Source organism: Montipora foliosa, chromosome 1 (genome assembly GCF_036669935.1).
Source record: "Montipora foliosa isolate CH-2021 chromosome 1, ASM3666993v2, whole genome shotgun sequence".
Classification (NCBI taxonomy): Eukaryota; Metazoa; Cnidaria; class Anthozoa; order Scleractinia; family Acroporidae; genus Montipora; species Montipora foliosa.
In genome coordinates this window covers 20969333-20994332 of record NC_090869.1, presented here as the reverse complement: position 1 = coordinate 20994332, position 25000 = coordinate 20969333, and the positions used below count along the sequence as shown (strand labels likewise).

The 25000-nt window shown below is 39.5% G+C and overlaps 1 protein-coding gene and 2 long non-coding RNA genes across 10 annotated transcripts in view; 2 read left to right on the top strand and 1 right to left on the bottom strand.

The window, feature by feature from the left end:
• LOC137992808 (uncharacterized) overlaps nt 1-25000 on the top strand; it is a 53261-nt gene that overhangs the window by 18236 nt on the left and 10025 nt on the right. For 2 of the 3 annotated variants that reach the window (XR_011121748.1, XR_011121749.1), the window contains one exon: nt 422-545. This is a non-coding gene — a long non-coding RNA (uncharacterized lncRNA). Of the gene's footprint in view, nt 546-25000 lie in introns of all 3 variants that reach the window. The other variant, XR_011121747.1, reaches the window with a different exon arrangement.
• On the top strand, nt 11054-13736 carry LOC137992787 (uncharacterized). Its single transcript, XM_068838306.1, has 3 exons — nt 11054-11255; nt 11671-12144; nt 12335-13736. Exons 1-3 carry the CDS (start codon nt 11065-11067, stop codon nt 12528-12530), a joined length of 861 nt encoding a protein of 286 aa, XP_068694407.1. The 5' UTR covers nt 11054-11064; the 3' UTR covers nt 12531-13736.
• Nucleotides 17623-25000, bottom strand: part of LOC137992759 (uncharacterized) — an 8472-nt gene continuing 1094 nt past the window's right edge. The window contains exons 2-9 of one of the 6 annotated variants that reach the window (XR_011121744.1): nt 24039-24137; nt 23572-23621; nt 22138-22174; nt 21933-21993; nt 20268-21716; nt 19708-19783; nt 19371-19468; nt 17623-18591 (exon numbers count right to left, since the gene is read on the bottom strand). This is a non-coding gene — a long non-coding RNA (uncharacterized lncRNA). Of the gene's footprint in view, nt 18592-19370; nt 19469-19707; nt 21717-21932; nt 21994-22137; nt 22175-23571; nt 23622-24038; nt 24138-24289 lie in introns of all 6 variants that reach the window. The other 5 variants (XR_011121746.1, XR_011121741.1, XR_011121742.1 and 2 more) reach the window with 5 other exon arrangements.

Below are 25000 nucleotides of genomic sequence, written 5' to 3'. Positions count from 1 at the left end.
CCTTGAACGTTCCTCATGCTCAAATTTCTCAGGGAAGTAATAATAATAATAATAACAATAATAATAATAATAATAATAATAATAATAATAATAATAATAATAATAATAATTATTATTATTATTATTATTATTATTATTTTTAAAAAAACCAACTAATTCAGTACAGTAAAATCATGATTTGCCCATAAGAAATTTCTGCATTTTAAATTTTAATTTCCCAATACAATATGTAGTACGAATGTCCACAGGCAAAATATTCCATGAATCTACTATTCGATGGAAACAAGAATATTTCAGGGTATTAGTCCTTGCATATATTTTTTTAACATCAGATGATCACAATGTCTTAAAGAATAATAGTCACAATTGGAGTAAAAATCTACAAAATGTGAAACATCATTGTCAACAAGTCCTTTTTTAGTGCCTGTGTGTAGATTGGAGGATTGGCGAGACTACCTTAAGTGCTTACCCTTGAGACGAAGAGTGACCGGTCGCTTGGGACTGCATGGAAATCTCTGATGAATGCTGACTCCCTCTTGAGGAAAGTAGGTATTCGCGGAGTATTTCCTAAACGGAAAACGTACATAACATTTCAACTGAATATTGAATATTAAGAACACCGTATCCTTGAGCGCGCAGTCAAGCAAGGGTTTTTGTACGAGGGGTGTTTATTTTAAAATTAAAATCTTTCAGCTGGTTTCAGTGAGTTTAACTGTCCTTAAAAATACATTTTCGCGTTGTGTTATTAGTCGTGCAATAGTCTACTTGACTTTTAAAAGTACGTTGTTTGAAGTAAATGTGTTTTTGTTTTTGCATCCGAGTGTAAACGTATCACTGTTACTTTCCACTTTTTGTAAAAGCAAAGGGCGTGTGTTGTGAGCTCAGGCGCAGCTCAGTTGGTTAGTAGCGCGCAGCTTTCGGAGCAAGAGGTCCCCAGTTTGATCCTCGGTGACTTCAACGTCTGTTTCGACTTTCCTCTGATCCGTGTAGCTATACCTTCAAATACCCGTAAAATGGAGCACTGACAGTGGGAGGGGAATAAAGGGTGCACCGTCGGCTTCCATTGATACCAGTGTCGTAGCTGAACAAAATGCCGACTTTACATAAAGTGACCCTTTTACCTATTTTTACCTTTACCTCATCGGTTTCTAAACAATCAGGTACACCTGAAAGGCAGAAAGTGATTCGGTATTTTTTGTAACAAAATATTGTCACCACTCACCACAATTTCATCCAGTACCTCTCGTGTTAGAGCGGCTTGCTGCCTATGTCTTTCCATCTTTTACTTGGTCGCGTAGAACTGCAATGAAATGAGTTAAAAATAATCACGTTGTTTCATCACCTAAAGATAAATCAATGCTTTGAACAGAAAAATCAAACGGATTACACACTTTCAGAGTTCTTTTGTTTTCAAAATGGCCGCTATTTCGGCATACTTTCCTTTTCGCCACAGTTGCCTCGTTTTAAGGTAAAATATATTTTTAATCCCTTCCCTACCATGGACGTACATATATTTTGAACTTAAAAGCGGGGCAACAAGGGCTTATTTAAATAAAAGAAAAGAATATTAAAATTTCGGCCTTAATGGAGTACGGTGCATACTAATTAAGTTCTGTTGTGTCCTTTCTGTCTGTTTTGGCCAGTATCTAAGGTTCCATATGGGTTTTGCCTGTAATTTGCTTGTTCGAAAGGGCGGATGGGTTTTTGTGGCGGCCAAACTGAATTATACGTTGATTAACAAGAACATTTCCTCAGAGATTCCTTGAGGAATGTAAGGCCCTGTTTCTCGCTATAGGGTGCAGATCAAATCTCTCATAATTCGTTCTGCTAGATTTACGCGCTCTTTTTGCTCAGTTTTTTAAATTCATTTTGTTTGGGGAGTTGTTTACCTGAGTACCTCGTGGCTAAATTTACTTAAAATTTTTTTAGTTGTCCTGACTGACTCATGATCAGTCTTTACAACTCGATATAAAAACTTACCTCCCTGGGTAAATGACATGCTACTGTATAATTCTCTCTCTCCCATTGCAAACAAAAATCATTGCCATATATAAGTCCAGTGGTTAAATTCCTGAAAGTCTTGATGTCATACTACTGGCCAAGGCTTCATTAGTCCCGAATCTTATTGACAGCAAGCATTCACTGTATAGAGTTTCCGATGTTGAAACGATTGGCTTCAGCTTTTTCTCTTCCATTTGGCCTTTGGTGATGCACTGCAGTAATCAAGCTCTGTAGCAGACAAGAAGGATCCCAGGCAATCGAGCAAACCAAAGAGTGTGGTTGATAAAGGATTATGGCAGAGTGACCATTAAAATTCACGAGCGTCGTTAAACATGAAGGAGTGAACGTTACGCGATTTGATCACATATAAAAGATGTTGCGCTTTTGAGTTCTGAACAGTACAACATATTCGAAGCCTTTCGTCATCCGTTGTCCAAAGTAACGTGCGTTGAGATGTTGAGATGTGAAATCATACTTCTGTACGTTTTCACTGCTGAGATGTTGAGATGTGAAATCATACTTCTGTACTTTTTCACTGCTTTGACATGACACATCAGCATATTTCATTTTCATTACCCTTAGATACGAATAGTCATAAGGCGGAGCCTAAACTATTTTTTCCGTGAGTGCATTAGCCCCTTAATTAAGAATATTATTATAACTCAGTAACATCAAGAAAAGCGTTTGCATTAATGCCAAAAATATTGCTCTACCGGAGGGTGGGTCAAAGGCTCTGACCGATATTGCACATATCACACTTTCAGGACAATATTTTGATAGATAATTCAGCATATAGAAGTAGGCTATTCGTATAATAAAGACGCTAGTCGTATAATAAAGACGCATGACTGGTAATTGTGAAACCCCGAATGAGCTTTGATCCATTGCTATTTGCATAACATTTCGCACCCTCCCGTCTTGTGGTCTTGCTCATTGTCATTTGCTTCTCGTTTGACTGATTTTCCCTTAAGCCTTTTCAAACATTCTAACTCAGCATAACAGTACTTATGCTGTGAAGACCAAATCAAGCAAGTCTGCAAATCCTCGTTCTTTGATATAAGGAATATCTACAGGATTAGGAGGTTTCCAACAGATTCTGCTGCTTAGAATGTGATTCATGCTCTCATAACCTCAAAGTTGCAAATCCTTGTACTACGGCCTTCCGAAGTATGTTCTTAGTAGACTCCAACATTTCAAAACTCTTCAGCCAGGATATTATTGCACATGAAAAAGTCAAATCACATTACTCCTACATTGATTCAGTTGCACTAGCTTCCTGTAGTCTGCAGAGTTAACTTAAAATTTCTCCTGTTTGTGGCTTAGCGCATCCATACCTGTCTGAAGTCATCAAGTTAAGACCACTTAGATCGAGTGCCATGTGTCTATTGCAAGAGAATATAACTTACATAGCGCACATATCCCAGGTTCACGGCGCATTACCAATTTCTAAGAAGATATAGAACCTACATACAATATCACGATTAGAATGAATAACAATAAATATAATTTATCGACTAAAATCTATAAAAATGATAAAAAGTCAATTAAATGTAGTTACTAAGAACCGATTAAATAAATAGATTTTGAGACCTTTCTTAAATCTTTCAATATTAAAGCTATTTCTTTAGGATAAAGGTAGGTCGTTCCACAGTTAAAGTGCAACAACACTAAACGCACGGTCTGCGTATGCTACAAGGCGAGATATTGTTATTGTGTAATGTTTAAAAAACGAGCAGGAGTGTTTTATCGGGTTCAAAAACACGAGGCGTAGCTGAGTGTTTTTAGACCCGATAAAACGCGTGCTGCGAGGTTTTTGAACGGCTTGAAAAACATTCCACAATGGTTCAAATTGTGAGAGGTGAATATTAGCATACAAGAAAAACATGCTATGCCTTATTAGTATTCTTTATATAAAGAATACTGACGAGGAGTGTTTTATCAGGATAAAGCTCATACACGTGTTTTATCGATGTTTTGATAGGCTGCCAGGCTCACGAATTATTAATGAGTTTTTGAATATTACTATTATGAACTCTCTTTACGCTTACATGCTGCGCTCCACCTCATTGCACTTGCAAAGAGTGTCCAAGTTAACAAAATCTTCAAGGAGCTGAAACGTTATTTTGAGAAAATGCACCCATTACCTATAAAACGACCGATCACCGTAATTAGAATTTCTGAGCAATCCCAAATGTGCGAAACTATCGAGGGCACCTTCCATTCAACAACTGTTGTTTCTCTTCTTCTGAGAAAAACGCATTTGAAATTTGCATTTCACGCGCTAAATCTTTTACTCTTCTCTCAATCTAATGGAATGTTGACCTGAAAGTCTCGCCTCCGTGGAGCTTCCGCGCGCTCTGAAACGGACACTGCTGAAACGTGGTTTCAACTGCAATAACATCTTCGAGATGCAAAAGCAAATTCATGAACACGTTAACCTGAGGTATGGCAAGATATAAACGTGACGAACACAAAAGCAAGGAAATGGATCACAAATAAAAGGCTTTGGCTACCTGAATGATTTTGGGTTTTACTGAAGCGACAGACTGTTAAAAAATCCAAAGCTGTCGCTTTCCATGCTGATTGGTAATGTAAACATATTGAGTGGTAATTCGAAATGTGACAAATAGAGTGAGGCGAATCAACATATTTTCTCTTTTCTCCCGCCCTTACCATTCCGGAAACGAAACACTATTTTCTTTTTTAAATAGCTCCTTTTTGAAATAGTTTCTTGTTGCCTAAATTAAATTTGATCAATAACGCAAAAATTCACCTAAATGCGCAGTAGCTTCCCAAATAAACTTCATTTTACACTAGAATGACCAAACAAAACTGTGGCTACCTACTAATCATTTGCAAGAAAGAACACTTGAAATACAAAATGGCTAAAAATTCTTAACTCGGATTTCAAATATCAACCCACATATGTAAATTAGTTAAGTCCGAATCATTTCGAACACCATGCATCAATCCACAAAGACAGAAAAATCTCACAGAAACCTTTTCCAGCCAAAACTTTTTTTGAAAAAAACAACACATTTGCTACTACCCCCTGAAACCTACCAAAAATACGCGCATAAGACCTTACGCACAAAGACACTACTTCGCAGGGGAGTGATAGGAAAGGCTTTTTCCGACACGGAAAAAATAAAACGGAGCAATTCAACTCGTTTTCCGACTGGAAACTCGAAAAATGCACCACAAATTTCTTTTGTAGGAGTTTGGAATTTACTGCGTCTTTTGAGACTGAATCAATTGAATAGTTCATCTTGATGCAGGATTCGTCTTGGACGCCCCATCTCTACAGTCCACGAACACAACAAATGTTTATCGGAAGCTAAGGAAATTACGTGTCTGCAGTATAGAAACCGGCGGCCAATCAAACGAGTCGCTCTTGAAAAAAATTATTCCAGATGATACCGTTCACTTAATTTCTATGTTATACGCCTCGTTTTTGAAAGGATGCCGCCACCATAATACAATAGTGGGAGTAATTGCAAAAATCAGGACCGCACGGGGAAAACACGTGCATACTAGTTGGAAGTTTGTGACGAACGAAGCATATTGAACAACAGACGCATTGAGTGTGAGCGAGTATTCCAGAATCATTACTTCGGTTAACACTGCTGTTAGTTTTTCACACGCTTTCGTGACTCATAAATTTCTAATTTTGTGGTTCCTTAGTCTCACTTTTCTTGCATGCTCTATTCAAATAATTAGTTGTTTTCCTCTAAAAGTAACTTAATTATATCTAGCCCTCACAGCACGACTCACTCCTTTTATCATCTGGAAGGCAAATTTAAGAAATCATTGACACCTCGGAGATTAAAGTAAGTTCAGAATTTCCAGTTTTGTGTAGAATAATATTTTTGTTTCATCGTTTGGTGAAAGTGCCTTTTAGTTGTTCTTTATTCGAGTTTCCTTTATCGCGTCATTAGCCTTAGATTACATTTTAGAATGTGAATGTGGTAGTTTTCTGTTTATTGTATGTTCAAGTTACAATCCTGGACAAAATTGTGGAGACACTTTCTGTTTATCTCTCCATGTGAAAACTTCATATGACAAATTCCTTTCAATGACATAAATCTGCCATTTACGAACCCCCCTTCCCCCTCTAAAAGAATGTTGTTTAATACCCCGGTTATTTGCCCTTCTCACAAACAACTTTGCTTTGGGTGGAGAGAGGGGAGGGGGTCTTTTAGGGCTTTTATTTTAGTTATTGTCTAACGGACTAACCTTCAGGAATGTCTCAACTACTTTTTCCCAAGATTGCGGCTCGAACCACGTTAGAAAATGGAAGAATACGCAAGAACAATTAGCTACACGGCTTAAGACATTCACGTTCCTGTTTCAAATCGAAGAGTTCAAGCTTTTTATTGCTACAGCAATTTCCGAAATAAACTGAGCTTATTGAACTATCATCCTTTGCTCTATGACTCCATGGGTTGACTTGGGTTACGAACATAACACTACCTCGTCGCCTACAAACATATCCATATGCTATACAGTGCCTTCCCATACTTTACACGATAAAATCTCAAATTACTCGAAAAAAAGCGAACAAAACAGTCGAGAATCAAGAAATTACACAGTCCTTCGATGCGAAGTCTTGTTTTGACCCGAAAGGCTTCTTTTCGCGCCCTCTGAAACCACTGAGACGTGGGCTCAACTGTAATGACTCTAGTTTGTTTGGCCACTACACCACATTGTGTAAATAGTTTATCCTGAAGTCAAAATAGATACGTTTCGTTTCTGTGGAAAGGAGACAAGAGTAAGTAGCGTTTCGTTTCCGGACTGCGCAGCTCAGAGAATGATGAAAAATAAGCCGCATTCGAGCTCGATCCCCTGGCCTGCTTCTTTCATTGTAGAAGTTACCAGGAGTACCTTTGTCAACACTCATGGTAACCCCTCAAAGTGACATTTCCCTTTTTATTCAACTTACACGACGTACAATCTACTTCAGACTTCAAATCTACTTCAAAGAAACAAACATTTCAATGCGCAGAGAACATTCAGATCAGGCGAGCCAAAGAGTTGAACCCGGATAGTATGCATATTCCAATATCCACTAGACTAACGGGACAAGCTCCTGGAAAATCGAATTTTTTAGAGTACCCAGCAAAACAAGTAAAAGCTAACCGTCTTCAAAGTGGTTTTGACCTAAATACTGTAAATCAGCGCGGCTTTGCTTAGAGACGCTATCATGTTCTTGTTGAACTAAAGCTCTAATTCTGCCTGTTTTCATTCTTTTTACAGCGATAAGCTTGTCATATTAAGATGGGATATTGGGTCGTGTAATTGTAAGGAAATGTCCAATGTCAGTTTGACGGATAGCCATTAGTGTTTTAATCGAGTACCTACTGGCTGAAGCGGAAAATACCATAATACTCTTTGTTCGTCCACCCAAATTTGTAATCGTTTTCCTGCTTTCATCTTTATGCTAACGAGATTTGCGAGAGAATCAAAGAGCACCCCCTAGGAGTGATCTTTCCCTCGCATGCCTTAAAAAAAGATAAGGTAAGATATTGCCGTGAAAACCCACTTGCTATGTATATGTTCTGTTCAGGCTACGAAATAACCTTTGCTCTTGACAACGGTTAAACAATAACTTTAATGATCTGACAAAACTGCTAGTACAGGCTTCGCATAATGACTACAATTCTTCGAGCGAAAAGCACATGTTCTGGTACTCCATAATATTAACACGACAAATGTCCTCAGTAGGGTGGTCAAATTACAAGTCTAGTCTCACAGAGGGTCGTGATGCTCTTCCACAGCAGGTCCTGGCCCGAACAGTATAAAACGTAATATTGTTTGAAGAAATTTTCCAAACACCTAGGCTTCTCACTTATAGTCAGGTCTCTTAGCTTGAGGATCGTTACAGAGTTGATAAAAGTACCAAACTTTGCACAGTTAGAGCTAACGGCAGTGCCATAAATATTAGAGGGGGTGCCCAACACAGAAATGCATATGAAGCGAGTTTTAAGAGGATCAAATTTTCGGAAAGTTCACCTACTGGGGTCACTGTGGCATTTAAAAATAAAATACTATTTATGCCTTAAATTACGCAGAATTCCATTCTCGTTAGTTTTAATAACAATTTCAGTCCTTTATTTATCAATCCAATCGGGAAAATAGCGTATTAGTTAATCAAATAAGCTATTTTAGACATTGCCTTAAAACACTGGTACCCAGTTCCACTCTTTCATAAGTCACTTCCAAGATGCCGGCACCCATGCCTTTCTTGGAGTCGTATTATATGCCAGAAATCAACATCAGAAGAGCTAAGGTGTCCATTAAGGACAAGTGGAGATAGGGCAGACCCCAAGCCTGTTTACACTTCCTTTCTATGCAATGTCTTTTAATTTAACGTGTTGGAAGCTCTACCAATCACTGTTTCTATGCCTCTCGACATAGAGGCAGAAGGTTTGATTGAGAATGAAGCTTCGTGGCACAAATCGTGCCATCTGCAATTCAGTACATCAAAGCTGAATAAAGCAAAGGAGAGGTTAGCTCGGAAACGAGAACAAGCACTGAAAGAAGATGAGGAAATGCGAGCTTCTAAAACACGAAGGTTGTCTTCTCACAATAAAGTAGACTGTAGTAAAGATAGCAGAGTAACAATAACTCTCAAAAAAGAAACGACAGTTTTCAATTTACAATACATGTTTCGACATACTCAAGTCATCTTCAGTTGCAAATAAGCTTTTTTAACGGTTGTACACTTGAATTTATATTAAGGTACGTTACAAAATTACGTGTCAGAACTTGCGTACAATTTGAATATGAAGTATGAAATGCGCAGCAAACAAATATAGCGCACATAGCAATAAAATAAAAGACAAAAGAACAACGTCATTAAAAAGAAAGAGACAGATCTAAATGCCTCAACTGCTGATGAAGAATGGGATTTTCCCACTTAATGTGCAATGCCTCTTTGATCTTAATTTGGAATTTTGAGGCGGCAGAATCTAAGATCGTGAAACATTCTGTATTACAGGAGTTATGACAGGCCTTAGATGACTGCAGGTGTCTGTAAACATGCGAAGACTTGTCCGACAAGAGATGCTCACGAGCACCTGTACAAAGGTGGCGAGTGGTCTCGCCAATGTAGCTGGCATTACAGCCAGCACACGAGAATTTATAAACAACACGCGAACGTAGACCTTGCGGTACTGAATCTTTCACGCTGAACATGTTTCTAAGTTTAAACGTACTAAAGACCAACTTAACATCTAAATCAGCTTTACAATAATGTTTGAGTAGTTGTCTTAACTTAGTCTGGGCGATTTCAGAAAACCGGCCAACATAAGGGAGTTTATAGAAGTGCGTAGAAGTTTTCCCGCAGTTGGATGAGGCGTCCCGCCCAGTCAGAGAAGGATTCATTTTCTTAGAAAGATACCTGTGAATAATCTTGTCGATGACCCACGACGGAAAACAATTTTTCCATAGTAAGAAAATAAGCTTCTTGACGTCCAGATGAAAACCAACCCAGAAATTATTGATCTTCTTCTTTTGAGAGTTAAAGAAGACTGTATATTGTGTGGTCAGGGTGGCCAACTTCACGAATCTCCACATTCGCCACTGATGAGAAGCTCCGCCTGATGATAACAGAACTTCAGGACAGCACGCTTTTATCTAGAATTTCCGGAGTTGATCTCATAGCAGCCGAAGCTAAATATCACCTCAAATGTTTGACAGACCTTCGAAATCGTTACAGACGTCACACATCGAGAAAACGACAAGAATCATGTGAAGAAGATGAAGAGGAAATAAAGGAGTCCCAGGCCTTTATTGAGTTGGTTGAATATATCAAGACTTCTGTTGAAAACGATAAGTTGATGTTTCTACCTTCTAAGTTGCATTCAAGTCGTCTTGGAACCTTGGGAATTCACAAAACTGTAAATAAAACTAGGCTTAAAACCTCCTTATTAGAAAACTTTCCAGATGCTAAAGAGCAAAATGATGGCAACAACGTTGTCATAATATTCAAGAAAGCAATCCAGGGCATGATCAAAGATGCGGTACAGCAAAGGGATTTCTCAGAGAATGCTCTGATTTAAGCTTAGGCTGCAGAAATTGTTCGCAAAGACATGTTTAGCCATAAAGGCTTTACATTTCCTGAAAGTTTTGCGAAAGACTGCCAAGAAAGCACAGTCCCTGCTAGTGTAAAACCATTGGTGTCAATGATACTAACTGGAGTAAACATTGAGAACACTGAAGCACAAGAATCACAACCATGTTTAACAGTGTGCCACACAATCTTTTTTAATGCCAAAGAACGATCTACCGCAAAGTAAAAAACCGGTCAAACACGCCATACTAAAGCTCGAGAGCCACCTCTTCCTTTGTACATTGGTTTAAATGTGCACGCATTGACGAGAAGTAAAACACTCATAACAAAGCTTTATCAGATGGGGATCTCGGTGTCTTACCAAAGGATCGTGGAGTTAGAGCACATGCTTGCTACCTCAATTAGTGAGCGCTTTGGAATGGATGGCTGTGTGGCACCTGCTTGCTTGAGAAAAGGAGCTTTTACTTTTGGAGCTCTTGACAACATAGACCATAATCCCACTTCTATAACGGCAGCCTCTTCGTTTCATGGCACTGGCATTAGCATGTTACAGTTACCAACGGTAAATAATCCTGTCGAAGAAAGACCCCCAGTGACCCTACCTCCAAAAGGAACAGGACACGCCCTGCCAGAGGAATACGCTACAGTTCACCCTGTAGAGCTAGACACTAGTAAAGCAGTCGTCCCAGTTTCTCTAATGAAAGAACCGGAAAGTTGTATGGCTGTAGAGAAGCAAAGGGAAGAACGGTGGGTGGAGTATCCTCTAGGAAAGTTAGACGAAGGATCTGTTTCCTCTAGTGAGACAGTGACTTGGGCAGCTTATTACGCTTCAACCCAGAGGGAAGAGGACCCACCTGCCTTGGCTGCGCTACTTCCCCTGTTCTATGAGTTGTCCTGCGGCAAGCTATAACCTTTCTCAACCCAAATCAGATCCCTGTCATCACTGTTGACCAGCCTCTTTTTGCTTTAGCTAAAATGGTTCAGTGGAAATGGCCCGCCTCCATGGAGAGCAAGCATATGTCGTCATGTTGGGTGGCCTGTACATCGAAATGGCCCAATGGAGTGTGCTTGGTGATTTGCTGGATGGATCTGGTTGGACTACCGCTTTGAGTGAAGCTGAAGTAGCCTCGTCTGGTGTGGCGGATTCCTTTTTAAAAGCAACGCATTTAACAAGAACAAGGTAGGAAGGAAATACAAATAATAAACGTAACTTTTGACACTATATTCCTCCTTTTAGGCTGGTCATAAGAAAGATTGATATGTACAGTGTTTGCGACTAAGTCAGTAAAGCTTTTCTGGCTGTCATTTCATTTTGCGCAAAGTTTCAGGAGGAATTTACTATTTCTACCGATAAACATTAATCTTGAAGTGCACCATAATAGACCAATTTCGATATTTTAAAATTCAGACCTCGGCACGAGGCTCTGGGGAATACACTATAGAGTTTGTGGGGTTTATTCCCCAGAACCTCTTAGTGATGTCTATTGTTGAATTTTAAAATATTGAAATTAGGCTATTACATTTAAAAGAAATCTTCATTTGATTAGGTCAATTATAATAGCTAATTTGAGAAAAGCAATACCATTTACTTTCAGACATGCCCATCAGGTCACTGTTCTAGCACTTCACAAGTTAACAAGAGAGGCATTTTCGCAATGCTCAGGGGAGACATCGATATCTACATGGATAGAAGAGAGGAAGCGGAGAAGCCCAACGTTTTGCTTCTGGGATTCCATCACCGAGTACGAAACACTGGTGTTGCTTCTCATTCGCGCACAACGACAGCGCAACTTCAACTTGTACGTGGAAGCCCTGGAAGAGCTCACACCTTTATTTTTTGCCCTTGACCATGTGAACTACGCACGGTGGACCCCTATTCACATTCGTGACATGAAGTCCTTTCCAAATAGCATTGCACGTCAGTTCCAGAGTGAAGGCCACTGGGTGTTGTCCAAGACAGGGAATAGGTTCTCAGTCATACCTTTTGACCAGGCCCATGAACAAGAGGACAAGATGGTCAAGAGTGCAGGTGACGCAGGCTGTCTTACAGAGAATCCTGTAGCCTTCAGGTGGATATAGGAAATAGTTCATTTAATACTGCTTAAACAAAAACAAATTCTGCTTTATATTTATACATAAAGAATGTTAGAGTTATCATTATCTTTTGAAATCACAAAATCACAGGCCATTTATAAAAGGTAGCATAATTTTTAACAAGAATGGAAATTCTTAATATAGTTTTCTTTGTTTTGTTTTCAGACGCTGGATGCTTTCGGGCCCTGAGACAACAAGAATTTCGCACCAATTCGAGGGTCAATATCTACTAGAGAGCGAAGAGTTTGTTGACCGTCCAAATCATGAGATGGGACTGAGTGCACAAAAGGCGTTTAAAAAACAAGCAAACAACTTAGCAGATGTGATAAGAAGAATGGGTAACCCTTTCGGTAAAATTTAAGAATCCGATCCCACCAACGCGTCGGCCAACACGTCGGCCAACGCGTCGGCCAACACGTCGGCCAACGCGTCGGCCGACACACCACCGACACACGACCGACACGTCGGCCAACACACTACCGACACGTCGGCCGACACACTACTGACGCGTTGGCCGACACACTACCGACGCGTTGGCCGACACTACCGACACGTTGGTCTAAACACTACCGTCACGTTGGTCTAAATACTTACTCTTTATAATTTTGTTAGTTCTTTCAGTTGGAAGCAAGAACAACTCCATAAGGAACGACGAAAACACCACTGGCAAATAGCCGCCATTTTTAAAATGAAACACTAGTACCTAGGTCTGCTCGATGTTTTGGCAAGGGTCGGCTACCAAAGCGGGGAGTTAATTTGCAAGTCGACCAACATGCTTATTTTTCGTGCATTATAAAGGACTTTTAATATGTGGTGGCTCCTAAAGGAGCCGTTTGTAATTTCAATTTTACTGCAGTGGAAACTGTTCAGCGATGTCTTTCAGCAACTGCTCAAATGCTTGGTCTTTTCCGAAGTTCCGAAACCAGGTGAACTCATCCAAGTAGCTGGGTATGTATTCATACAGCGTACCACACATCCACTTCAACTTCTTCTTGACCAAAGCCCACACGCCTTCGATGGTATTGGTGTGTGCACCACTGTCGGGGTCAACAAAGTTCTTGGAATGATTTACTGATACATGGATATATCCTAGCTGGTTGAGTGGTATGTACGGAGTGAATTGATCTGAGTAGATGACAGTTCCAGGTTGGATATGTGTAGTGATGAGACGATGAACAAGGGTCTCTCTAGTTCGGTCGGGAACGCGGAAAAGCAGCACCTTCTGCGATCCTCGCTCCACCACGCCAAATACCCACGGACCTTCCGATACTCTCCCTCTCTTATACTTTCTCTTGGCACCAAACTTCGACTCGTCTATTTCCACGGTCTTCCCTAAGCCCCCAAGCTTAATACCGGCATTCAGGACTTTGTTGGAACAGGTATTCCGGTAATAAATATTAAGTTTCCCTCGTGGTTTCTTTCGGAATCCTGCTTGCCGATTGGTTCCGTACACCTGGAGAGTAGCTGAAGTCGGTCAACCGTTCAAAGCTGATACATTACTTCAAATTTCATTGCTTTTTTCCATTCTCTCATAAGTCTTGCTTTGCAGTGATATGAGTAGTTTCTGTTTCTTTTTTCCCATTCGCTGAAAACGTGTTATTAAAACACCACGTTTCGTTGGAAGCATTCCGCGTTCATAACTGTTCCGGAATCCTGCAAGCAGGGCACCAGGGGCACCCAACGACCAATTTGTTGTAAAATGTATCATTATACCCCAGTTAATGAAAATAAATGTTATTAAGGCATTTTCAGGTGTTTTTCAGTGTTGCTGGGAAAACATTATCTGTTCCTTTTTCCCAGCAAGACACGCGAGAAATTTCCCAGCCAGCTAGATAAAATTGGTTGGTTTCCCAGCCAGGAATTCCGCGCGCTTTCAAATCCCTCGATCCAAAACGACCGAACAAAAGCGACAAAACCGGGACAAAACAGGTTTTTTCCGAAAGCGCAATCACTCTGACCAGCCGTCGTATGTTTGTGACTACTCTCTCGGAGAGGGAAGGGTTTTTTTTTTTAGTCGTCCTCAGTCTTCAGAGTTTCTACAGCCAGCTCGGGTTGAAATGCTAAAAAAAGTCAGTAATTCCCAGGCAAAACCTCCATCAATAACATAATTTCCCAGCCAGCTAATCGAAACACCTGTATTTTTGCCAGCCAGCGAGATTCCTCTGGGGAACAGATAATGTGAGGAACAGATTCGTTGGGTGCCCCTGGGGCACTGTGATGGGAAGTAGAATGGTTGATGGCGATTAGACACAAGCAAAGAGTTCCGAAAACACGGTCAGCATTCTCTTGTATTTCCCGAATGGTCCAAAAAAGAAACAATACCTTAAGAGAGAAAGGGTGTGTAATAGAAAGATATTGCTTTTCCGTTGGCGATGAGATTCAAACGATTCAAGCGATGATTAGGAATTTTTGCGAATTCTCAGTGTTGAGTGAAGGAGTGTAGGCTCTCATATTATGCTCCAAATACTCCCATTGCTTACAAAACGGCTCGGCCGCAAACCAGTGTTATATCCTCGAGCTAATCGCTCTTCAGCCACCGAAGCATGCTGTTCTTTCGGTGCAGTAGCTTCTTTATTCCATTCTTGGGTGTCACGAACGATGATGTTTTTGAAAAATCAAAATGTTGCTTATCTGCATGCCAACCATCATTCAAAAATGATCGCACGATAGCGTCTGTGCTCTTTTGTTTTTGTAATGTTATTTGTCTTTTAGCGCATTGAGTGGGCGATAATCTTTCGTTATTTAGATTTGTCAGTTGTAGTTTACTAGTCTAAAATACAACCAACAGTGCGGTTGTTAGAGTTACCACGGAACTTAAAGCAACAACGACATTGATATGAAAGGGACCAGGAGAAAACGAGAGTTATAATTAATTTAATAATGGTTCTTCACGCCCAACAGGTGCGGGGTGCATTTGACGTTCTCGACCAGTCAACGTCGTGAACTGACCAAATTTGAGCTTAAGTGGAGGGCGTGATCACCCGACGATACCTCTTCTATCTTTTTCTACAAACATCGACTTGGTTCCAACCAGGTTTATTCCTACAAAGTTGATGTACACCACATCGAATTACTTATTTTAGAGACGCGAAGAAAAGAGTATTCATTCTAAGTAACCAGTTTGAAACGATTAGCTTCCCAAATGTTGAATTTTAAGATTTTGGAAGTTGAACTTCAACTTGATGTGAAAACTCTACAAAATAATTCAATTATATAGTTAATTGCATCATTTAGAAATCGCCGGTGATCCTTACAATCTGATTGACTCTGAGTAGTGCGATTTATTCGTGAATCGCAATATTTTTTGCTCTAAATCGCTCCTTTCCCCAGCCAATGAAAAAAGAACACTAAAACAAAACAGCCAATCAAATTTTAAGAAGGTTCGTAAGGGTTTCAACACTTAGAAGACTCTATTTTGATAGAATAACGCTACAACACTGTATCACGTAATAGCAATGTTATGGTACCGATTATTTTTAATTAGAAGACCGCGATGAAACTTTCGGCAAAGTTTTAAAAAATTCTGTTCAGAGGATTCAGAACTACCTTAAAAAAATCACAAAATTAAGGTGGCTCTAAATCCACTAGACAGAATTTTTTAAAAACTTTGCAGAAAGTTTCATCATGCCCGTTTGATTACTTTTCAGAAATAAAAAATCACCGAGTAAAGACAAAATAAAGGGTGTTTTTACAGGGCTTGCCCTTTTGCCACGGTGACATATAACGTCTCAATAATGACTGTATCTTTTTCAGCAATAATTCGTGTTTCATTTGGTACCACAATATTGCCAAACATGATACAACGTGGTGGTGCCGTTTCTTCTGATAAGAGCGTCACTTTCAGACGATAGTCTTGGTTTTTTTGGGGGTGGTTTCAAGATGGCTTTTGGTTTGGAGCCGAGTAGTTCTACCTTTAAGTCACGCTCGTAACAGTCGGGCGTGAAATGTTCCGAACACAATCTCGAGTGTTTAGAAATGACGAGATCAGCACGGGAGATTTTTGCCAATCACTGTTCTCTGATAGATGAGATGGGTCACTTGGAAAACAATGATACCTGATATACCAGTAGTAAACCGTGAGTCGTTATTGCAGTAGAAGGCCGTGCAATACACCATGATGAGACCGAGAGATCTGAATTGATGCACTAAAGCTGAGGAGTCTACATTTATGCGGGTTCCTTACGTAAGACCCGAAAATATGCTGTGTAAATAAAATAAAAAGTCAACCAAAGTCCATTGCAGATTGCAAAATTTTGTTTCCTCTGTTATCATCTGACATCTGGCATCATGGAGACCTAGGCGCGATCTTAGCACTTCGATCATAACTCGCTTTACACTGCAAAACAAAGCGGATCTGCGGAATATAACGTGTAGGATGAGGAAAAAAAAACATTTATACGCTGCAAAATGTACATATGCTTTCTGTTAACGGTCCAAAAGAGGAAACACACGACATTTTTAGTACATTTGCAGAATGTTTTGCAATCACTTGGCTGATAAGCTTATGTTTTCGACATTCGATCCCCACCCAACGTGGGCGAGTGAGATCTGTCAATTGAATATGGATTAAACTTACACAATACCTAAAGGAGTTGAATATTATTTGTGGACCTTCTAGCCGTCTTTCCCTTTGCAAAATCTGTTTCTTCTCCTTGTACCTCGCCGCACGTGCATACGAGGCTCTCTAGCTGTTTACTTTCTTCACCGTATCATACATCATAAACTTCAATACGAACCGCTGACACAAGCTTTCCGAGCTGCCGCACAAGAACCAAATAAGCAGTAAAAACCTTAGATTTTTGGCGTGAAAAAAATTGTTTTAGAGGAAAAAATAGCGAGCATTGTTTGATATAGTATAATAATTAAATATAAATAACAAAAACTTGCTTGAATTTTGGCTTCAGTTCTCCTTTAAGTCTTGTTTAAAGTAACCAATCAAATTGCAGGAAAATGAAAGACAAAGAAAGCCATTGTGTTGCGAATTTTGCAAATTTTGTTCCCAAAACTTTGCTTTTTAAAAAGCAGGCGGAAGACCTACATTCAATAGGGAAGTTTCCAACTTTTAGTGTCTATTTTGTGTCCGCTTTTTTTATAAACTTGCAACTGGGTCAGTAAAATATTGGTACTGACTAAAATGCTGTATTTGAGCGATAAAATTGTGCGATTTCTAAAGGGATGCAATAAAGTGGTAATTGAACTTTGCGTCATGCAGTTTTTGGTCTGAAATCATACTTGTGATTTCATCTACAAGTGCGAATCCGAGTTCGATTTTGAAATCACACATGATTTCAGAACAAATTGCACTCTACACACTCACCATTATTAACCTCACAACCAGCATTCGTGACATTAGTTAATGCTTCACTTTACATCAATAACGACATAATCGTTCCAAGCAGAAATGAACATTTTAATCAATAAATATAAATTATAAATACGTTTTACAAGAAAATGAAAACGGCGTTCCTACGGTGTTCAGTAACGAGATAATCGTTCCTAGCAGAAATAAACATTTTCATCAATGAATATAAATTATAAATAAGCTTTAGAAGGAAATGGAAACGGTGTTCCTATTCCTTGTGCAAACGCGTGCATCCTAGTATACTTCAATCCCAGAATTTCCTTACCCTAAAACCTCTATCTCATTTGTATGTCATTTTGAAATGACACAGCACGTTTAATCCTTAGTCGTTGGACAGCAGGGATCGTCAGACGTTTTTATACAAGTAGCCGGATTCAACTGTACACCATAAACATAATCTGTACTGGTTAATATGCAGCTTAGAGTGAAATTCAACGTTACACTCGATTATTTTTTCCGTACATCATGGTCGAAGGCATGGGATTTGTATTGCGTTTGCTGCGCATTCCTTCACCAACAAAAGTTGAAATGTAACTTTATGAAAGTTGTTCATGAAAGGTATCGAATGAAAGCCCTTATCCTGAAGTTCTTATTACACTGACTGCAGATTAGATGGTGGTACTTCACCACGATTAACGTTAACGGTACTTTGATCATGTGGTCACCCATTTGCAAAAGGCTTTCAACAGAACAGCTGGTACACAATCGTTACTTTTCGGATAAAAGTCGGATCAAGGCATGGCGAAGGTGCTCTTGCCTTTTTTTGGAAGCTGTTTGGGGCACCCTTCTCTATATCTCTCGAGAGTATTTTAAGCAGTAATGCCCATGTCTGAATAATTAACTATTGGGATATAACGTGAGAATTTCTGGAATTGAATGAACCACTGAAATGGTCAGTCCTTTCAAGGTTTACAGAGGTAGAATATTCGTTTTACTGAATTTAAAGCACTGAAACCGTTTAATATATTACTTCTAATGGCTATTTAGAGAACGCCATGGAGATCTTGTTTACAATTCGTCTGTTACCTGTCGTTTCAATTCCTGGTCAACATCACTGGATCTGAAAGACATTTGGTGGCGAAATTTGTAAGTACGGTTTTAATCACACAACTATTACTTAAAGGGTTTACGAAAGCATTAGAATGAAATGAATCTTTCAAACAAGTTGATTATTGATTGCAGTTTGCAGCATCACGTTTATTGCCTCTTATCTTTCAATACAAATTACATTGTGAAGATAAGAAAAAGGAAGGAGTATCGGCTTCCTTAATATTACTATTACGAAAAGCTCAAGAAAATAGGAATCAAAATAGGTAGAGGCAAAGCGAGTTCTTTTGAGTATACCCTTAATTTAACCACACCTTTCATGCCTTGGTGTACTGCGGTGGTTTTTCGGTTAAACCATTTTTCAATTAAAAATTCAAAACGTTTTTTACAGAAAAATGGGACAATGATGATGGCGATGCCTATGATGATGATGACGATGATAGTAATTTTCCATTGTATTTCAAAATCCTGAACTATGAAATCATTAAAGAGTACCAAGCTTTTCTATGAATAGCGAATGTGGTTAAATGTTAAAGAAACTGCGGTGTTGCGTCCATGGGCGTTTGGAGCCTGGTAATTTGGTAGTATCAACCGATATTTATGCAAATTGAATAGTGCAGGGAGATAAGAAGCTGAATATTCGAGTGTTAGCACTTCTTCAGAGAAACGTATAAGGAATTGTCTTGTGGTTTTTCATTTGGACTAATTTTGAAAGTTCTTTTGGACAGTCCTTACGTTGTGTATAGGCCTGGGAAAGGATTCTGGCGAAGTAAAAGTACCCTAAACGCTTACCCTTGAGAGTGGCCTGTAACTTGGGACTGTATAAAATTATTATGATCTAAAGAGAACTGAATTCCTCTTAAGGAATGTACATATTGGCGGCGTATTTCCTACATGAAAAAGACAAATAAAATCAAACAGTTTCATATGAACACCGTATCCCCGTCGATTTTTTTTTGCGTACTCGTGGTTTCGAACGTGCCACTTATCCCTCTCCGCTCAGTAAAAACAAAATGCGCGTTCAGTGAACTCATCGGTTTCAAAGCACTCGATTTAAAATATAATACACCTGAAAGAGAGGAAGATATTTCTTTCGACTAATCAGTAACAACTTGATCCTTCAACTCACCATGATTTCGTTTGCCTCAGGTGTTTGAGCTCTCTGCCTAAACGGTCTTTCCATCTTTTAGCAGTCGCGTGGAAGCCTAAAATAGTTTTAAAAAAGGAAACAAAATAGACAGTACTGGCGTATCATGCCCAATAAACCTGCATGCGCTGACTAAAAAGTCAGGCAAGAAGTCAAGGAGAAGTTACGTCGAGAATCTGTGAGTGCCGTACTTTCGTCTATTTTGTTATCCAGTCCTAGCCTCCTGTCTCTAAATTTCACGGTCGAAAGGGCCGACGGGACACATTAAAAAAATCATTTCTAATCACGCCTTAATGAGATCACTTCTACGGGAAGTCGTTACATGAAAAGGCCATGTTTTTCGCGGTGTGATGCTACTGAAATCTCTTTTAAATTGTTGTCCTAGATCTGAGCCAATTCTCTTTATTCCACCTTTTCTGATTTGTTTGTTTGTTTGTGGGATTGTTTACTTGATTCAATTTGCCTTGTGCTTAAGTTTTCTTAAACTTTGTAGTTGTCGAGACTGATCCGTAGAATTAACAGAATTAAATATTGCAACTTACCTCCCTGGATAAGCGGCGTGCCATGTAGTTCTCTCTCCCACTACAAACGGAAATCATTAGCCAATGATTTCTTTGATGAACGTCGTTCCCCACTTGCTCATTGTTACTCCAGTGGATCCTACTAACGACCAAGGCTTTGGAAGTCTCGAATTTTATTGACAGCAGGCAATCACGGTATAGTTTTACCCTTGTTAAAATGATTTGCATGATCTTGTTTTCTTCCATTTGGCTTTGGTGAGTACCTGTTAGGCACTGTAAAGACTTAAACGCTTGTAATCAAACGACTCTGCAATGAACATTGGAGATCTCAGAAAATCCAACAGACTAGCCTGTGTACAGTCGCTCGCTCTCCTCAAAAACCAGAGGGTTCATAAATGATAAGGTAAAGTAACCTCAATAAAATTCCTGTCGCGTTGTAGGTGTAACACTGTCAATCAACACGTCACAGCAAACGTTACGCAATTTTCTCACACATGGAAGATTAGGTTTAGTTTTCGAGTTCTGATCGGTACTACATTGTATCCGAAGCCTTTTGTTATCTGGCACCGCGCACCGGTGGCTCAGTTGGTTGAGCACCGGGCTGTCACGCGAGAGGTAGTGAGTTCAACTCCGGCCGGACCAACACTCAGGGTCTTTAAATAACTAAGGAGAAAGTGCTGCCTTTGTATTTACATCTGAAAACGGTTAGACTTTCAAGTCTTCTCGGATAAGGACGATAAGCCGGAGGTTCCGTCCCACAGCCCTTGTTCATTGTCTCTGTGGGACGTTAAAGATCCCACACACTATTCGTTGTAATTGTTGCGACATATGCGTGAGCATATGTGATAGCAAACGCAGAAGAGAACGTTTATCGATCTCAGTGTGGCAATAGATATGCTGCTGTATTTCCAGTCATTCGTTTGACATGTAGCCTAAGAAGAAGGGAGACTTATGAAGATATGCATTCTTTTTATTTAAAATTACTAGATTAAAAATGATACTCATGTATACACGGACATCTTAGGTTATATTCCTAACTTCGATGTTACTGGAGCCCGCATGAATGAAGGTCGATGTGTGGGATTCTTTTGCAGATGACAAGTATTTTCCCCACATGTGTCTTTATCTATATCTGGTTTCATTTCATCCTTTAGAACACAAATAAGTAACTTGTGAACCGTTTAAATAATAATATTATTATAATCTCTGCTATGTATGCTGTGTGACCTTGCCTTTGACTGGAAGCGCTCGTCTGGAAACTGGACATGATTTCAGAATGCTAACCGATTTTCACGTGCTAACGTGATAACATTTTAGGTTGAAAAGCAGTAAACTATATTTTCAATCAGAGGTGACCACATCCTTGCTTTCAATTAAAGACGAAGTCACTGAGCATTCAAAATTTCTCTAAACTTTTTTTAAAAATAATATCTCCAGTCCATGGAAATTCTCCTGATCCTCTACTTCTTCCTACAAGAATCAAATAAGAAAATGAAAGGACATTTTTGTTAACTCACAAGTGAACACATATTTGTGTTAAATCGTTTAAGTGTCAAGCTACGATTGAAAAATGATATCGAAGTGAGCTTCCTGCCAGTCAAATATTTTAATAACATTTGTGGTAAGTTGGTTTACTAAAGAAAAGGATGTGATGATTTGTGCTTAGAAGTATAAAACGTAGTGTACCTTGAGAAAGATGCCAAATATCTCATTTTTCTGTACGATGACGTTTGACATGTGCCTCTTCCTAATGATAGAGTAATAAGCAAACAGTTTAAACCTCAAAATGAAAAAGGAAGACAAATCTTTACAATAAGCTAGTGCAAATCAAGAGTGATTTCTACAGGAAAGGAACATTCTTCTCACTTTCTCAAGATGTTTTGGTACTCACTTTTACTCTTAACATGATGTACTGTTCATCGTGGTATCTGTAAAAGATCAAGCAGATGGTTAGGCTTCTTTGTCTGGCTAGGATGGTGGACAAATCTGATATGGGATGAGGTGAAAGTGTTCATTCAGAGATGAGGTGGTCTCTCACAGAGGGGATGAAATTCGTGATGCAAAAGGACAGAGCCACACTAAAAGCTGTAGGATGTTGCACGTGCTCAACAGGTGGAAATGGTTTTCTAATCTGGTCTCATCAATCAACTACGTAAATGTCTTCAGCCACCTTTTGACCCATAGTACACAATTAACCAGCATAGAGAAATGTCAAGTTAATTTTACTGCGAGGTGGTAGGTCATGGACTAAAACATGTACTGAAACCAAAGGAGAAATTAATTCCCCCGAATTGTCTGTAAGATCTGCTGATTCTGTGATCAACATATGACTGATCAGCTCAGACTGTAAAGTCATTCAGTCATGGGAAATCCTCTATACTAAACACTCAGAAAATTTAAATGAATCTACTGAATGCCAGCTAAGAGTGATGTTAAAGAAATGACCTGCAGGGGTAGCATGTAAGGGAAAAATGTGGAAGGGAATTTCAAGAATGGTGAAAGAAAGGACGTAGGGTGGGAAGTACAAGGAAAGAAGGAGCAAGAGATGAAACACCTGAGAAAGAAGACGAGGAGTAGGTGGAAACGAAAAACAATAGGAGAAGGCCAATACAAAAAGGAAAAACAGAGGTGGAGGAAAACGAGGAAGAATGCAACAATGTAAATATTTTGTTCACAGTGAAAGTACTCTTGATATTAAGGTACAGTTCATAAAACGACGCCACTTAAGTGTTCTGAAAGTGACAATTCAAGTGGAACACAACATTGACACAAACAATCTGCCACGCAATTGGCAATTTACATAATTGCAAAAGAAGGCTAAGAAGTAGGAGGTGGAAGAATATTAGAAGGTGAAGGTAGAAAGGAAGAAGAAAAAGAAATGGGTGGAGGAGAGCAAAAATGAGAATGAAGTAGAGCACAAGCAGGTGGTTAAGTAAAGGTAGTGAAAAGAGGAAAAAGTGTAGGGGACCAATGCGGACTAGGTGAAGGAAGAGAAGCCAGTAAAGTAGTTGCTGGAGGGTGAGGAGGAAGAGCAGAGGGAGTACGTGAAAATTGTAGGGAAAAGTGAAGGAGAGGCAAGATATTAAAAGGTTAAGGAGGAGGAGAAAGACCTTGGGAGGAGGTGGTAGTGGAAGTAGGAAGATAACCAAAAAAGGCAAGGAAAATGTCGAGAATGGACATAGTTGCCTGGAGAGAGGGGAGGGGAAGAAGGTACACGAGGATGTGTATGAGTATCTATTGTCATTGCCCTGAATGCCTCCTTATGATTATTCGCAAAGCATATCAGTTTGTATCAAAAGAATACGCTATTGTGAGTTTTGCTCACCTGATAAAGTCATGCCTTTTTAAGTGTCTCCGTATCAGAGCCGTTCCATACTAAAAAGAGGGAAATCTAAAATCAACGACCATTGCAAATGGTCATAGCTTTTGATGTATTTTAATTTTTCTGTGAACCTGAAAACCTGCTGTTTTTGCACCCGCGTTTAAACGTGTCACTGTTACTTTCCACTTTTTGGAAAAGCAAAGCTCGTGTGCTGTGAGCTCATCGGTTTCTAAACACTTTTTAACAGTTCAGGCTAATTCGGTATTTTTTGTAACAAAGTATTGTCAACGTAGTAAACTACTCCGACGATATTCTGCGTTACCGGCCCAAAATTGTGCGTGTCTTCCGAAGTAATGATGTTGCCAAGAATCCTGAACAATTTATTTGATTTGATCTGCCGTGTATCTGATGTGACTTGTTTTGATTTGCAGCCTTTTTAATTGGCAGAGCAACTCGATGCTTCAACTTACCACAATGTCACCATCAAGAGTCCTGTCACCATTCAATACCTCTCGTGTTAGAGCGCCTTGCTGCCCATGTCTTTCCATCTTTTACGTAGATGCGTGGAACTGCAATTCAGAGAATAAGTAAAAAAAAAAATCGAGTCGATCGTATGATGAACCTCCTTGTGGTAGCTAAAAACTCATGCAGTAAAAAGAAAATCAACTAGGGAATCAAAATTAACTAAAAGAAAAAAATCAACTAAAGATAAATCAATTGCCTTGAACAGAAAAATCAACCAGACTAGCTACACACTTAAGTCGACAGTTTCAGAGTATGTCCGTTTCCAAAATGGCCGCTATTTGTTATCCTCTCGTTGTGGCCTAGGCTTGATTAACCAGCCGTTTTGTGCTCCCGCGTTCCTCCGCGATTGACCAGCCGTTTTGTGCTCCCGCGTTCCTCCGCGCCCACCACCAGTGGTCCAGCCAATTGTATTTTCCACCAATCAGAAAGTCGCTTGCATGCCAAGCACAAAATATAATTGGCTGAATACAAAATACAATTGCGACGGGTTCTACATCTCAGACAAACGACACGGACCAGTGATCCAACCCTTCGTTGGGAGGAGGATGTTAACCGCACTCCCAAAACGGCTGGAAATCGATCCTAGTTATGGCCATAGTTGTTGCCTCTTTTTAAGGCCCTTATGTCTGTTTCGGACAGTCTCTAAGGTTTCTTATAGATTTTGCGGGTAATTTGCTTGTTAGAAAGGGCGGATGGGATTTTGTGGCGGACAAACTGAATCATGCATTAATCATGAGTAAGAACATTTCTTCAATGCAGAGATTCGTAAGCGTTCAGGAAAGTATTGCCATTTCACAAAAAGGCCCTGTTTCTCGCTTTCTCGCTATGGAGTGCAGATTAAATCTCTCATAATTCGTCCTGCTAGATCTAAGCGCTTTTTTTACTCAGTTTTTTTTATTTTATTTTG

What these genes read in the sequence shown, in the direction of transcription:
- LOC137992787 (XM_068838306.1), top strand. Translation starts at nt 11,065, where the DNA reads ATGGCCCGCCTCCATGGAGAGCAAGCATATGTCGTCATGTTGGGTGGC. An exon ending in ACGCATTTAACAAGAACAAG is followed by an intron (nt 11,256 to 11,670) that starts GTAGGAAGGAAA and finishes ATTTACTTTCAG; the next exon opens with ACATGCCCATCAGGTCACTG. An exon ending in GAGAATCCTGTAGCCTTCAG is followed by an intron (nt 12,145 to 12,334) that starts GTGGATATAGGA and finishes TTTTGTTTTCAG; the next exon opens with ACGCTGGATGCTTTCGGGCC.